The sequence below is a fragment of the Sturnira hondurensis genome, unplaced genomic scaffold (assembly GCF_014824575.4).
Source record: "Sturnira hondurensis isolate 20B ecotype Veracruz unplaced genomic scaffold, ASM1482457v3 Scaffold0002597, whole genome shotgun sequence".
NCBI lineage: Eukaryota > Metazoa > Chordata > Mammalia > Chiroptera > Phyllostomidae > Sturnira > Sturnira hondurensis.
In genome coordinates this window covers 5,580,111-5,597,285 of record NW_028075228.1, presented here as the reverse complement: position 1 = coordinate 5,597,285, position 17,175 = coordinate 5,580,111, and the positions used below count along the sequence as shown (strand labels likewise).

Genomic DNA, 17,175 nt, shown 5'->3' with positions numbered 1-17,175 from the left:
TCTCCCACTGTCCCAGGGTGACAGGTTCTGGCCTAGCATCCAGTGGGCTGTCCTGGCTGGTGGTTCCTCCCTAAATGGCCTGCTGCCCCAGGACCTTTTCCATCTTCCCGTCCTTCTTAGCCCCTTGCAAAATTGCTCCAAATTTATATATTACTTATCTCAGGAGATAGCAGCCAAAGTGAGACATGACAGTGACTTAAGTGAAGACAAAGGCAGTGCGCATAGTGAGGGTGGGATCCTATGGAACTCCTTTTCAAGAGTGAATCAGTGCGGCTGAGAGGGGACACCAGGACTTCCTACTTGGTTGCGTGGTGGAGGGTGACACCACTTCCCAGGACAGGGAGGGAGTGCAGTTGGCTGGGGAGGCACTTGCCCTGCATTTACTTTGGGATGTGCTGTGTTTGCAGTGCGTGTGAAACGTTCAGGTGGAAATGTCAAGCAAGCAGTTCAAAGTGTGGATCCGGGGATTAAGAGAGATTTGGACGTGAAAGAGACAGGTGGTAATTGAAGCTGTCAGAATCAATAGGGGTGGGTAGCACTGAAGCTGTGGGAACACATGGCACCTCCAAGAAGTAGGCAGACATTTAGGGACTTAGTGGAGATGGTTCAAAAAGCTGCCCATGAGCCCTGGCTGGTGTAGCTCAGTGGATTGAGCGCGGACCTGCGAACCAGACGATCGCGGTTCAATTCCCAGTCAGGGCACATGCCTGGGTTGCAGGCCAGTTCCTTGCAGGCCACCTCCCAGCAGGGGACACACAAAAGGCAACCATACATTGATATTTCTCTCCTTCCCTTCCCCTCTAAAGATAAATAAATAAAATATTTAAAAAAAAAAAAAGCTGCCCATGACTGGCAGCCTGTCCCCCAAAAGCTCCATCCCTCCAAGCTCGACCCAGACAGGGCTTCCCTGAGGAAGCCGAGAAACGTGTTCCCCTGTGGACTCCTCAGGCTACCATGAAGAGAGGCTTTGGGCTACTGTGTAGGTGANTGTGGGAACACATGGCGCCTCCAAGAAGTAGGCAGACATTTAGGGACTTAGTGGAGATGGTTCAAAAAGCTGCCCATGACTGGCAGCCTGTCCCCCAAAAGCTCCATCCCTCCAAGCTCGACCCAGACAGGGCTTCCCTGAGGAAGCCGAGAAACGTGTTCCCCTGTGGACTCCTCAGGCTACCATGAAGAGAGGCTTTGGGCTACTGTGTAGGTGATGAGGAGACTCAGAGTGTGGCGATTAGGCATGTAGGCTGTGGACCAAGAATTTGGGGCCCAATCCCAGCTCCACCACATACGAGCTGTGTGTCCTTGGGCAACAGAATCCCCTGCCTGTATAAGGGGTCCTACCCACCTCACAGGGCTGTCATGAGGCTCAGCTGAGGAACTCACACAGAAGGTTGAGCCCCGTTTCCAGTGTGAAATACGTTCCCAGTGGGCACACCCATGATTGTTGTCACGACACAGGGTCGAGTGGAAGGCAGCTGCACTGTCAAGGAAGGAGCACTTGTGGTCTAGAGCAGAGTCTGTAGTTTGAGGACTCCAGGCTGGGGTTGGAGCCAGGAGGGAGCACGAGGCACAGAGGTGTGTTCTCATCCCAGGGCTGAGGTCCGACCCCCACTGGGACGGGAGTGATGACTGTGGATTCTCTGGCAGTAGAGTTCAAGTCCCTTCACTTTGAAAAGGACTTTGGAGAGGAGCAGGATAGAATGCAGAAAGCTCTATTTATTGTTATTAAAAAAAATGAAAGGGAGACCTCCAAGGGCATATTTGTGGGTTTTATACTTTGTGAAGGGAAAACACACTCATCTTGATCAACAACATCCTGTCTGTGAGGCTGGGCCAGGGAAGGTCAAGACCAAATGTTAAGTCATAACAGTCAGCTTTCTGTTTCTTGCTTGAGTAACATTCAAGGGTGTTAATAGGCGTAGCTCCTGTCTGCAGAGCCAAGACAATTTCAGGAACAAAATGAATAGCGGAGCCAAGATCACAAAAGGGCCGCCTCCTGAGAACAGGGCAGGGAATCGCAGTGCGTTAGGTGGTCTGACCCACACGATGCTGAAGGACAGCGATCACAAGGACTGGCTGTGCCAGGCATGAAATCAACAGGAGGGCCTTCCAGAATAATCACGGCCGGGTTATTCAAGTTGTCTTTTCTCCCCGATGTGTGAATTTGCTTTTGGAACAACAGCAGTGGTGTAATTGGAATCCATCTTGTGTGGGTTTTTTTTCGCAGATGATTTAAAATTAGTTCAATTTATTTTCGAAGAGTATAACCCACTGAAAGCATAAAGGCAGTGTCTTGAATTGCTCTCTCATCCACGGGTAGAGTGGGTGGGTGTCATTTGCTGATTCATTACTCTCTCAGCGGGCTCCTTTGTTCCCAAAGAAAGCCACCTGGAATTATTACCAGCAATACAACTCCAAACCAAAGTCAGCTTTGCATAAAAATGCATTTGACTTAAGGGGAAATATCGAGTACGGATTAAAAGTAACCCTGGGTGGCAGATTTGACTAGGGGACCACATCTGAACAGGAGCGGGTTCTAAGGAATGGCGGGCAAGTCAAGCAGGACTCAGCTGGCTTAGACTGCCCTTCCCAAGCGGGGGCGTTAATACTGATTAAAGTCCTGAAATTAGTGTGAAGGGCCATACGCATGCCAAGGACCGATGGGCAAAGGTCATGAAGCTAAAATTGCTCCAAGTGATAGGCATTTGGAAGCTAATTTTAGAAACCTCCTCCAGCCCTTGGTGAGCTCATGTGCTGCTGTCATTAGGAGCCAGCCATTGAATTTTCTGGACGTTCTGATCAGTATGTTACTTTGTGAAGCTGATTACACAGCCGAATGCAATTTTAGGTCCGACAAAAGCACTACCTTTGGCCATGTGATGAGAAAACACGCGGGGAGTGCTGCCCTTCCAACTGCACTTGATTTGGGGGAGGGGAAAGGGGGACAAACCACCTCGATGCTTCATGTAACTTAGTAAGATTCATTTAGAGTCTATTCAGATCATTTAATAATAGATTTTGTAAAACCTGAAGATAGGAGCCCCCATAAAACACATTATCTTTTATTACCTATACAGAGAATGACATTTGAGATGGTAATAAATCGAAACCCAAGGAAAGCTGTTTGCTTTTGGAGCGCGCTTGGTGAGCAACAGAACACTGGTTTCCTGAGTTTACTGTGGGGGCGACTTTCCTCGCAAGTCCCCCATATGCCACGGATGAAAGTAAACATGACAGAGACATGATGTGATTGCTTGGGGAGGAGAGGTGGCCATTTCCCAGAGGAAAAAGGCCTTGAGCAGTGGCCAGTTTCTGAGGGGAAAAAGGCCTCGAGCCCCTTCCTCCAAGGGCTTTTATTGAGTTGTAATACCCAGGAATACAGGGCAGCAAGGATCAAACAGTAGGTAGCATTTTAAAGATATCTGAGGGCTTAGTCTGAGTCAGAGTCTGTCAGGAAGAGAGTTTTAGATTTCCTGCTTGAACCCTTAACATATGAATGAAAGCACTCTTAGCAGAGCAGATTTCACAGGTTCATCAGGAAATCTTTGTGATGCCAGATTTTTCCCCAGGACACCCTCTAGCGGGACAAGGAGCTGCACCCCTCCCCATCAGGTATTCAGGCTTAAGGGGATTAGAGCCAGGAAGCGCTTCTCCCAGAGGACTCCAGCTATCTCAAAGCAGGGGGCCAAAAGTCCATTGCTCTTTGTTGCAGCCCCTTAAGTCCTTCCATGATGGCCTCCCAAGTGGTCGTGTATGGCCTAGGTTGCCCCTCCTCTGAGGGGTCTTACTTCCAACCATGTTTTGGGGGCAGGGAGAAAACTGAGGCAGCATTTGCTACCAGAGACAAGCCTTGTCTCCTGCGGCTCGCTTTCCAGAGGTCATTGCTCGTTCATCCTTAGCCACAGGGGGAGAGAGTTACAACTCCTGAAACCAGGCAGAGCGGTCCACAACAGTTTACACTGCGGGAAACATGGCTGACCTGAGACAGCCTCCAATGGGATGGAGGAGGCCCGTCTGAATTACATTCTCTTGTCCCTTCTCTGGTCTTTGGGAAGGTCATTCCCATCCATGCCTCACTGCTGAGGTTGTCCCTCCTTGGTTGTTCCCCTTTCCATCTTCTATGCCTTAGGGTGTGGGAGGAGCGAAGGGCTGAGCCTGGGGTTGGACCAGCCATGGGGCATCTGCCATGAGGTGGAGGAGAGCCCGATCCACCAGCCTCAGTGCTTGCAAAGACTTGCTTGGCATGGACACCTCTTTGAAGGGGAAGGACTTTCTCTACTTGCTTCTGGAAAGCAAGAAGAGCCTTGTCACCCTAACCCACTCTGTGAAGCCTGGCCTTCTGAAGATTGACTTAGCCTGTGCGACCTCGTTCAAACTGTGCCTTTGGACCAGTAACCTTTGCAACCCAGAACAACAAACCTGAGGCCGAGTTTTCTGTGTAGTGATCCACGTAACCATCCCTTGATTTATTTATTCCTCAAACATTAACAGAGAGTGCCAGCCACTGAACTGGCTATGTGGTTTTCCCCCAGGGAGTTTAAAATAGTTCAATTTATTTTCGGAGAGTGTAACCCAATGACCGTGTATGGGGCCTCAGTGTCTCCGTGAGCCAGGTGTTGGGGATAGAGCAGGAATAAGTCAGAGACGGGGTCCTTGACCCCATCGAGGACTATAATGAATAATCAGAATGTGACTGACACACTGGAAACCACATACATGTATTGAAGAGAGAATTCTCCGTTAAACTGATTTTGTATTTACCACTCTGTACAGAGAAGAAAATTCATCTTCCTACTGCACAGATTTTTGTGGGAAAGGTGTGGTTGACATACACTTCAAAGGATTGAAATGGAAATATTTTCTAGGGCAAAGTTAGTGAGTGCTCTTCTGGGAAGGCTGGCAGTCCTGGGAAGTAGGCAGCTGGACATGAAATGAATATGGCAGCTGGTGACATTGAATACCACAGACAGTGAGAAGCTGGTGAGCATCTCACCCTTCCAGGACTCTCACCAGCACTCTCCAGAGAAGGTGAATTAGTTTCCTGTGGCTGCGATGACAAAGGACCACAATATTGTAACTTAAAATAACAGACATTTATTATATTACAGTTCTGGAGCTCAGCAGTCCAAAATAAGTTTCATTTGGGGTAAACTCAAAGTGTCAGTAAGCTGGCGCCTTCTGGAAGCTGTAGGGAAAAAACTAGCTCCTGGCTTTTACCACCTTCTAGAGGCCACCAGCTGTCTCAGGCTCATTTCCTCCTTCAAATGTCTTTCTCTCTCTCTCCCTTCCTCCCCTCCTCCCCACCTCACATTCTCTCCCTCTCCCTTGTCACATCTCCTCGTCTGACTCTGACCTTCCTGCCTCCCTCTTATAAGGACCCTTGGGGTTACTCTGGACCCACCTAGAGTACCCAGGATTGCCTCCTCATCCCAAGACCCCTCACTGAGTCATGCCTTTAAAGTCCCTTTCACCACACAAGATATCGTACTCACAGGTTCCAGTGTTTAGGGCATGGGCATCCTTGGGGGTCATTAGCTACCCACCACAGAAGACATGAAAGTTTCTAGGGTCAAAATCTTGACCACATTCAGAGCCTGCTTTCACTGCACACTGTACTTGACACATGAACCTGACATCTCATAACATAACCACAAAGACAAACATGTGAAGAGAAAATTTCCATAAGTGCTATTAAGCAAACCAAGAGAAAAACATCCACCATAATATATAGACAAGGCTAATACAGCGGAGGAAGGAGTAACTCTGGGAGGAAGAGGAAAGCTTTATAAGGGAAACAACATCTAACAAGTTTTCCAGGGGTCAGGGGTGGGACATGCATAGCAAGGGCCTCCCATGCAGAGGGCACAGCGTGAGCAAAGGTGCAGAGGAGGCAAAGGTTCAAGATGATGGAACTGTGTGTAGTCTGGTGTCATAAGAATAATACTGTGAGTGAGAACTAGATGGGGCATGATGTGTGTGATGAGTGTGTCGTCTGTGCTTGATGAACTTGAACATCATCCTATAAACGCTGAAGAGCGTCTGACACATTTTGAGGAGGATCCTGTGGTCAGACGTAGTTTAGACGGCTCTGGCGGGCTCTGGGGTGGACAGTGTTTGGCAGGTGGCAGAGAGAGCAGTCCGGAAGCTGTTGCAGTAACACAGGTGAGAGAAGAGGATGGCCCCAGGTCCTGTGATAGCAGGGGTGACAGAGAAAAGAGGGTGTACCCAAGAGAGGCTGGGGAGCGAAATCAGAGTTGCGGGACCAGCCGATGGGAAAGAGAGGGAGCAGCTGAAGACAACCTCGAGGTGTCCAGCTTTAGCTGACACCCCCAGGAGGTAGAGCCGTGCTGCAGGGGAAGATGACAAGTGCTGTGAATGTTGAGGGGGAACATCCAAATGGAGACTTCTAGAAAATGATTTTAAGCAGGCCAGAGAGACAATCATACTGCTGTTCGGTGTGTTAAAGGATATACATTTTTTTCTAGAAATGGAAAAATTTCACAGTCAGAAACTTTAGTAAATTGTATTTTCTATGTTTTTATTTAAATTACATCATAAACAGGTGAGTTTTAAGTAAAAATAGATAAGGGAACCTGTTGGCCTCCCTGTGTGGTCCCCAGATGAGCAGCTTCAGCATCTCCTGGAAACTTGTTAGAAATGCACATTCTGACGTCCCCATCCTTTGCCTGCGCCTCCTGAGTCATAAGCACTAGAGATGGGCTGAAACCAGGGGTTCTGCCTCAGGGGAGTCCCAGAAGCACTGGCTCCAACAATATGTCTTAGGCACCTACCAAGCACCTGCCATAATGTTACTCTCAGAGTTCACGGCCACAGGTTTAGAAAAAAACAGCCTGATGGTAAACAGCAGATTGTGAAAATATGTAAAAGTCATAGAGAAAGAGCACTTTAATTGCATTATAGTTCACTTCAACTTTCAGGGCTCTCTACCTCCTTGTCTCAATCAAACAGTAAATCCAAGGAAGTCGTTAGCATGTTCAGTGCTTCCCCTAACCAGCCATGTGCTTCCTGAGGTTCTCTCTCTCTCTGTTTCCTCACATTGGAGTTCCTTAAAGGTGGGGCTGGGTGATGTCATCTCTGAACCACTCACAAGAGCCAATAGACTGTGTCTCTTTCCCTCACACACCTCATCTACAACCACACAAGTGGCCCCATCTCATCTGTCACCTTCATGCCGACAACCAGGCTCTTCTTCCCTCTCTGAATTCTCTGCCCTCACCCCTATCCTTCAAAGCTCAGATCCACCTACTTTAACCCAACACCACAGAAAAGCCCCCGTAGTCCTCCCAGCTTCACCATTCCCGTTTGAACCTATGGAGAACCCATTCACTACCTGCTGCCTTGGGCCTCGTGGAGCCGCTTATACATGTTGTATCTATCCCGAAGGTAGAGAATATATTTTACACTTTTTATTTCCACAGTGTCCTGACCAGAATCAGAATCAACCTCAGTTCTTACAGAATGATTGAATCTGAGTGTTGTAGGATTAATAGTCTCCTATCTTCTTCCACAGAAGTTTACTTCCACATCGAGACCCCACACCTAGTTCTATAGTAGACTATTCAACTCTGCAGAGTAGACTAAGGAGAATTAATGTCTCCTTAATTCTCCCTCCCCAATGTCGAGGTTAGGTGGCCTCTCCTTTATGGCACCACAATGCTCCGTTCTTACTCCCATACCGTTCTACTGAAATTATGTGGGTATCGGTCCCTCCCGGGGGACTTGGCTCCCTTTACTTGTCACCACTATGTAGCACAAGGCCTAGCGCATCTTAAGTGCTCATTTAATGTTTGGTAAATTAAGTGACCCCAACATAGCCTTCCTGAGCACCCCACATTCTGACTCCCTTCACAGGGACCTTAACTGGTATTGCTCTGATCACACTGTTAACTCATCGTATCTTACACGCTTGTTTTTTGGTCATTTATCTGGAATATAAATGCACCCAAAGCAGGGTCTGCCATTCATTACCTCTTAGCAGAGTTGCCTGAACCTAGTAGACGTGACGTAAATGTTTCAGTGGAATCAAACAGAATGTCAAGTCTTTGCCACCTTGGGTCTGAAGGGGGTAACTTTTCTAGGTTTGCTGTGAACATCACTGACAGCTTATCTACTGGAGCTCATCAGTAGCATCAGAAGACATACACTTCTCCTGGAAATGTGTTATTCGATCTTGGAATCACTTAGGTTATTCCAACTGTATATATCTAAATACTAGTGTTTATTTCCCCGGCTTACCACCCTGCTGGCTTAGTCAGCAACCAGTAAATCAGGGAGAGGGGGTGAGCCCCGCCTTCTCCTTACCCACCAGACCCAAAAGGAAGTAAAAGCACAGCTGGTCACAGCCTCGAACATGCATGTTTATGAGGAGCAAGGTGAAAGGAGGCCTAAAGACCAGCACGAGTCAAACCCACTCGCCACGCTGCGTGGGAAGACGGAAGAACACCCCTCGCCACCTGCACTGGGAATAAGGCACGTTTTATGAGGGCATGTATGTAGTTCCTGCTGGATTTATGAACTACCTTCCCCAGGGTTATGTGGCCAGAGTGGATAAATCAAACTCCAGACAGACAACAACTTGTTCTGCTTCAGATAACATTTTCACCAATCTGTTTGCAATATTTATAGGCCAGGTGTCAGGTGCAGCTAAGCTGGAGAAGAGTGTGGTCCCTGTTCGGGTGCCATATAGCGAGGAGCCTTGCTTTGCCCAGCCTATCTGGACAAAGTTGATGAGTAATAAATAAATTATGTCTTTGCTATAAATCTCATGTCAATATTTCTTATTAATAGTACCTTAAATGTTATACAACAAAGGGATTTGTTGAAAAGCCTTCTTACAGCTCTCCTTGACAACGAAAGTACAATTTATAAGCTTACTGGCTCACAGTGACTGAGTGTAGGTGTCTCTTTACAACTCTGCACTCAACGGCATCAGGTTGGCAGCTTTGAAATTAGCCATGGTGGAAATATTTAAACCACCAAAATTGACAAGCACTACAAAATCAGGAGACTCTACTGTTAAACATTTGTAAGCACACCGCTCTATGTAATGCATTATTTTATACAAATATCAATAACTGACTAATTATTTCATAACTACAATGTCTCAGGCATTAAATTACTAGCTGGGAGATCAGTCTCTAAACAAGAGAAGTCCCTGATTGCATGGAGCTCAAATGGTCAGAGTCAAGAAAGCCAATAAATAAGTAACCAACAAACAAGAATATTACAGACTGTGATAAGTGGGGCAGGGGGGGAATGTACTAGTTATCTGTTGCAGCTTAATACATTACCTCCCAAACAAAATGACTTAAAACAATAGGTGTTTATTATCTCACAGTTTCTGTGTTCTGCAGTCTGGGCATGGCTTGGCTATGTCCTCTGCTTAATGGGCTTTCACAAAGCTGCAGCCCACGTGTTTGCCCACAGTTTACAGCCTCAACAGAAGGTTTGACTGGGGGAGGATCCACTCACTCCCAGACTCCTTTAGTGATTGGTGGAAGTATTCAGCTACTTCTGACTGGTCTTGGGGGATGCCCTGAGCTCCTCCGCATTTTTAGAAGACTTTCCAAAGGTCACTACACAAAACAACAGCCGTTTATTGAGGACTGGCATATACCAGGCTCTGTGCTTAGCACTCTATGTTACTCATTTTAATTTTTACTCACCCAGATAATATTATTATTCTCCCCATTTTGCAGGTAAAGAAACTGAGGCAATGAGAACTTATGTAACTTGAGCAGGGTCACTTATCTCCTGAGTGGTGGAGCCAGGGTAATAGCACTCAATCTAATTTCAGTGATCCCTTCCAGAGAGTAAACCAGCCGGTTCTGAAATAAGGCCCTGCCCGTGTGAGCAAAGTGCAGTAAAGAGTGGACATCAGCCCACGAGCAGGAATCAGCCCGCAGGAAGAAGTGGAGGCAGACATTCAAGAGGATGGAAAACCAGGCTGCGCAGAAAGAAATGCAGCTTGGACCACGTGCAGAGAGACGAGACAAGTGGTTCAAGATGAGCAAGAGAAGAATGGAGGGCCGCGTGGGTTAATGGCAAAACCTTTTTCCATGTAACATTTGTTCGCTGATTTCCCCCCACAGCTACCATTATGCTTGTTATTAGTGATAAATGTCCCGTTAAATGCATACTCGTATGGAAGTTGCTGGAGCTGCACGAAACATCAAGGGTCCAGTGATTGATTATGTGCCACATTTAATGACATGGCTTGATTTTCTTTTTTTAAGACAAAATGTTTGGTTTTTGAATCAGCGTGATCAGTGAACCTGGCTTGTGTCTGTGGAGATGCACCCGAGGCTTTTTTTTTTTTTTTTTTTTGCAGACACACCACCTTCCCTTTGTTTCTAGGATGTATGTTAGCTGGGAGCTCGTAGATACCCAGGAGGAGATAGCAAATGTGGTAGAAATGCATGACTGCAGAAGTCAAACCAGGAGAGCAGTTTGACTCTCTTAGATATGTCTTACAGATCAGATAGCTTACAATAAAATCAGAGCAGCCAATTTAATTTTCCCAGTTTTGACACAGTGAATTTCTTGGTCAAAATAAAACCCTAGCTCCCTGAGCTAGAGCTCCGCGAAGTATAAGCCATTCCCTGAGAATAAATGACTCTGGTTTGAAAACACCACTGATATGCTCAGCCCTTTGAGATATAATTTGGTTCAGGGAAACAGTAATATATCATCATTATCAACAGTGAAAGTAAATTGCCCACCTTGTGTGTTACAAACTGGCCAGGTGCCGGGGTCAAAGGCATGGTCCTTGCCCTTGAAAACTTTGTCATTCACTTAGGAAGATAGTAAATGGGCACTCAAAATACAACCAAATCAGAAATAGAGCCTTTCTATTCGTCAGAGTAGGCTAAGCACTGTAACAAACTTCCCTGCAGCCTAAACAATGGCTTCTGTCTTGTTCATGCCACAGTCTAAAGCAGGTCAATGAAGGGGCTCTGCTCCATGTAGTCACTCGGAGATGAGGGTTCCTTTCAGGGAAATAGAAAACACAGAGAATTACCTGGGAGTTTTAGGAGCCGTGCCAGTACCCCGCTCCTGCCCCAATTCCACGGGCCAGAATAGGTCATTCAAGTTCATCTTACAGTCTAGCCATGTGCTCTGAAGTCAGAAGAAGTAGCAATTGATGAACAAGTGACATCTGGCTTCGCCACAGGTTCCTTTGGTGGCAAACAACTGGAAATGATTCTGGCTGGTTTCAGTGCCAAAAAGAATCTCCAGAATAAACGCTAGAGACTATCACAGAATCAGTGACAGAGCAGAAGGCAGGAGCCAGCACAGCCCCTGGTCCCAGAGGCAGCGCCTGCAGCCCTCTGTTGGAGCAGTGCCTTCAGCCTAACTCAGCCCGAAAGCTCTTCTGTTGGGGCCGATCCCGTTAACCTCCCAGCGGAGCCTTGAACCCATGGAGAGGAATAAACACAAGAATCAGGTGCGATTCTTGCCTTGGAGAGTGTGGCCTGGCCAGGAGAGCTCAGTGGGGCTTCCCACCCCTGTTCAGTGCACCCACTGAGTGACAGAACAGCTGTGCTGCTGCAGGTCTCATCCCCCAAAGGCAGGGTGCCTTCTGCACGGCCAGAAAGGAGACCGCATTGCTAAGTTTACTCCCAAAACATTCAAGAAGGCAAAAATCTTTCCATGTCACCCAGGAGTGACATGGAAAGAAAAAAAAGGTTTGCCCTACATCCTGTGTCTGTGATGCCTGGTTCCACATTTCATATTCCCAGAACCCAGTTGTCCCAGGGAAATAGGGAGCCACCGGTGAATCAGTCGGTGCCAGAAAGACAACCTGACACCTGGCCTCTATCTCTGCATCAGCATTTCTTCCCGGAGAATGGGGCAGCTGTGGGCTGCCTAGGAGTTTTTTAGTGGAGTAACGAAGGCAAGGTGACTGCTGAGCAGTGCAGAAGTGACACGTGTGTGCACTTCAAGTGAGAGTGGCTACAAGAGCTAGGGAACGGGGGAAGACTTCCTGGAAAAGACTCAGCCGGCGCGGGAAGCAGTCACTGGTGCGTGGAAGGCGTTGCAGTTGTACACGAGCAGAGGAGATCCACGTGGCATTTTCTCTAGGTCTTTTACATCTCAAGGGAGGTAGCTCTTATTGTTGGTCATTTGGTTTTTGTTATTGCTGTCGTTGTGAAAGTGTTCTTGTTTATTACAGAAAAATCCCAAAATACTGATAGGCCAATGGACGTTTTATCTTAGAGCTGCTTTTAAAAGTGAAAACTTGTAAACAACTCAAATGACTGCCCGATAAGGAATGATTGAATGAATTATGATAGATCCATACTATTAAACTGCTGTTAAAATAATGAGACAGATCTATGAGCACACGCCAAAACAAGTTGTGCAACTGTGTGAATGGTATCATTTGCTTAAACGTGAGTGTATATAACATGTGTGTGTGGTGTGTAGGATAGAGGAGGAAGACAACAAGCTACAATGACGTTTACCTGTGAGGCATGGGGTTGGAGAAAGGTGCAGGAGAATCCATTTCTAACGTTTTTCACATTAGAAATGACTGTATCACTTCTTTTTTCCTTGAAATATTTGGGTATATTTTCAACAATAAAACCACTTTTATAGTAGCCTTTGGTTTGCCAGAAAATTGAGACTTTTAAATAGCTCATCCCAAGCCTTGCAATTTATCTACTTAATAGTCTACTTGATTTCCTACTAGGTTAATCAATATATTTCCCATTGCAGTCATAAAGTTTTATTTACTCCAGGAGATGGAAATGGGCTGGTTCATTTTTTTAAAATTATTTGTAAAATTTATTAAACTATAAGAGACTTAAGCCAATGGGTCTTTCCTCTGTGCTCTCGTAAACAGACAGAACAGTCTGCCTGGCTGTGCATCTGTTTTGTGGTGGTTATATGTAAACATGCTTCTCTTCAACCCCGAACTTCTTTAAGAAAGGGACCCTGTTTTCCCATCCCTGAATTTGCAGCATCCAGCACAATATTTAGACTAGACGTTCAATAACGTCCAATTAAATGGATGCGTAAATTAGGGAAATGAATTTCAACTTTCTCTGATCTAAAACAATTGTTTCTGTGCGGGGGAAGAATTGAAAGAAAACATGATGTATTCACGAAGCGAGTGGAATGCTGTTGTGAAGCGCCTATTGTGATGCTGCATTGTGACGTGACAGCCCTCACACTGCCTTGCAGGAAATTGATCAGAGCATTAGTTGCAATATTAGTCAAGACTCCCTTGTTGCTATGCACAGAACTTCTAATTTAGATATCTTAAGGAAAGGATAAATTTATTAGTTCACAGAACTCAGAGAATCCAAGGGGTAAATTGTGGCTTCAGAATGATTATAAAAGAATTCATGTGAGTCCCTGACTGGTGTAGCTCAGTGGATTGAGCGCGGGCCTGCGAACCAAGGGATTGCGGTTTGATTCCCGCTCAGGGCACGTGCCTGGGTTGTGGGCCAGTTCCCAGCAGGGAATGCACAAGAGGCAACCATACACTGATGTTTCTCTCCCTCTCTCCTTTCCTTCCCCCACCCCTCTAAAGATGAATAAATAAAATCTTTAAAAAACTTTTAATTAAAAAAAAAGAACTCCCATGAGGTTAAAAGAACTCCATCTCTACTCTCAGTTCTGTGTGGTCTTCTGTCTCAGGCCGACCTTCTCTGTGTGTTTGCAAATGGCCACTACAAGCTCCAGATTTATGTTCTACAACCTTCAAGTCCAACGGAAAGAGGATATCTTTTACCTAAGAGATCTAAGAGAAGTATGTCGTGGGATTGAGTTTAGGGAACTCAGGTGACCTCCCTCAGGTCATGGGTGCATCCCATGACTGTGGAAATGGGAGGCCTGAGACACATGACCATCCCTAGATCAGACCAACATCCACCCCACCCAAACTTGGCCTGTGCTGAGAATGAGGAAGAGGTGATGCCCCCAGAGGGGGTACCAGAGGAAAAGGGAGTGGATGGGCACTGGGAAGGCAACACAACACATATCCACTTAGTGCTTGAAAGCAGCCCTGGAGTGCGTGTCCATAGCAACCTGCACTGCAGACTGGAGAAGAGGGAATGCTGTGAGGAACTGGCATCCCTGTTAGATAGTCATCACAGAATCACACTCATCCCCTGATTTGCTTCATGGGGCGAGACCGGCTGTTCTTTAGAGACAAGCCGTGCCTGAGATCATGAACTGAATATGCTATTAAAACTGCTATGAAAATCAGTAAGGTCTTCCTGGGAAGCAATATTGAAATATGAATAAAGAGCATTAAATTGCTCATACTCTTTGACCTAGTAATTCCACATCTTGAAATCTATCATTCAAAAATATGTTCAAACGTATTGAAAACTCCCTGAATAGAGATGTTTTTTATACTATTATTTAGATTGTCAAAATTTTTAAAGACTAGAAAAAAACCTGAACTCATTATAATAGAAAATCATGAAGTTAATTATAAATTGGGCATATATTTTTATTTTATGCAGCCCTTAAAATAATGTCAGGGAATTATGTTGGTAAATGATATTACAGAGAAAATTATATTAAGTTTATCACAATGTCTTCAATATCAGAAAAAATCTACATAATGGATTATTTTTATGATAACATGCTTCCCAAAACATGCAATGTATTATTACAAAAGTAAACAAGTCATATACAAAATCAGACCTGACTAGTGATTAGCATGTCTAGAGACATATGGGAAAAAATTTGAAGATGGGCCAGTTTATTGATTTCATTATTGTTCAACTGCAAAATTATGGCAAATAGTAAATCGAATTCAACTTATCAGTTATAAGTAGAAAGTCACTTACATCAGGCTGATGATTTTTCAACTCCAGCTTGAGAGTAGATGGCATTTCGAGCACCTTTACAGAGAGGTGCCAAGTGAACCAGGTAAAACCAGAATTATCCAGGGTTGGGTGTTGAGTTAAGTTCTGCTTGCGCTCAGCTATTAGAGAATTCTGTGACCTTCAATTGTGGTACAGCCCATTTCATATTTTATACATGTGTGTGTGTGTCCAATTATCATGTTGTACACCTTAAACAATGCTTAAACAATGTTACATGTCAATTATATTTCAATAGAGCTGGGTGGGGAGAAACATTGCAAATAACCCTGTTCAAGAAACATCCCACTCATCTTCTAGAATTCAGAGTTTAGAGCCTTCCAAACTACCCAACAGAACTATTGCTCCTTTAGTTAGGAGCTCAGAAGCTCTTAGTTAAGAAACAACCAATTAAAGGTACTCTGGGGAGCGAAGAGTTAACCACCCTTTAAAAATACTTAAAAGTTTTGAGGACAGCTAGCATTGAGCTATTAAAAATTCCCATGTTCATTTTTAGCTTTAGGAGGAAATTATAGATTCCCGTTGTGTTTTTGTTCTTTACCTTTAATGATATTTCTTAATTATTCGTTGGAATAAGCTATGGTTTTGAAGCTGTTATACTGGTAAGACTTTTGTAACTGGTAGGACATTCTTTAACAAAAGTAAAATCCTTTTATTTTTGTTATTAAAGGTGGTTCAACTTGAACTCTCTGTGTGAGTGATTTAGAAACCAATCTAAGCTGGTTTAGGCAAATAAGGAAAATTAATGCCCTAATTAGCTGAAAGTCCACAGGCAGGACTAGCTCCAGGCGTGGCATGATGAAGTGACTCCAGAGCCATCACGGGGAAACGTTACTTTTTCTCCCATGGCTCAAGTCTAATTCCATCAGCATATTGGCTTTATTCTCAGACATCCCTCAGCCCTCCTCTGCTTGGCATGAGATGGTTCCTCTAGCTCCCGGGCTCAGTGCTTCCAGCTTCACACCACGGGGAAACAGAGAGCTTCCTTCTCTCAACTGCCAAGCACAGTCCTGTGCCTGGATTGGTTCTTGTGCCCCTGGATTGGCATGCCCTTATTGGCTTCTTCTAATCAGGGCTCATCCCAAAAGCTGGCCAGAGAGGAGGGTGGGCAAAGTCAATCTATCACAAACTACACAGAGAATAAATGACCAGAGGTCCCCAAAGGATAAGTGGGGTGCTTCCTCTCCAGAAGAAGAATGGTACCCTGGTTGACCAGGAAAGGCATATCTACCACGGAAGGCAATTTAACTGCAGATGTGGTTACTTACCAATCACGCACTCTTCTTTCTCTTGGATCAGGGCCACTGGGTTAGTTGTTCTGCATGTTCAAACATGGTAGGAAAATGTCTGTCAGATGCCAAATGAAAAATTTGTGCACATTGAGAGATAAAAGTGCAATATTGCCTGCGTTAAATTCATGAGATCATAGTTGGATTACAATGCATAGCATCAAAACCTAAAATGACTAAAAATGACATGAAAGAGGTATAGTACACGTGACTCTAAACCTCAGTTGGTATTTTTTCACCTGTAAAATGGGAACAACAATTGTGACTTAACGTGCTTGTTGGAAAGATTAACAACGATGATTTCTGAAAAGCACAGGAATTCAATGCCTGTCCCATCAAATTGTTCAGTAAATGTGAGTCCCTAAATCTGCTATCTTTGTCCTAATCTCATTTCCAGGTCAGTTTCATGAGGTTGTTGTGAAATGACCTCTGTGGTATAAATATCAAACATGCAACATGTACCCAGACTCCTGAAATGAAGCATTCTGGAACGTGTCAAATGTCCCCTTCAATAAGAACAGAAGACAGATTTCAACCCCACAGCCAGCTCTAGTCTATGAATAGAGATTATCTTGTTTTAGAAGATTTCAGTAGGTACAAGGGCTGTGAATGATGAAAGATGTTGGTCCTAGATGGAGCCGGGCATGGAGGTAGCTCAAGGAACATGCTTGCTACCTAAGTGAATCTAAACACCATCTTCTCTGTTGTGTTTTTGTTTTGTAGACACTGGAAAATCCCAAATATGAGCTGATCATCGAGGCCCAAGATATGGCTGGACAGGATGTTGGATTAATAGGCACGGCCACAGCAACAATCCTGATTGATGACAAAAACGATCACTCCCCAAAATTCACCAAGAAAGAGGTAAACCGCCGCCGAGCGCCACCGTCATGGTCACGGCCACGATTGCCGATCAATATTAAATTGTGTAGCACAGCCCCTGCTGCTCTCTGAGAAATCAAAACAGTCCCCTTCGGAGAAAGGATGATGTTTTGCCAGAAAACGATTTCCCATTTTTATCT

At 45.2% G+C, this 17,175-nt stretch overlaps 1 protein-coding gene across 1 annotated transcript in view; it reads left to right on the top strand.

Annotated features, from left to right (window-relative positions):
* The window catches only part of CDH13 (cadherin 13), a 1,051,180-nt gene that overhangs the window by 888,973 nt on the left and 145,032 nt on the right, over positions 1–17,175 (top strand). The window contains exon 8 of the mRNA XM_037040313.1: positions 16,877–17,017. Coding sequence (XP_036896208.1) covers positions 16,877–17,017 — 141 coding nt within the window. The remainder of the gene's footprint in view (positions 1–16,876; positions 17,018–17,175) is intronic.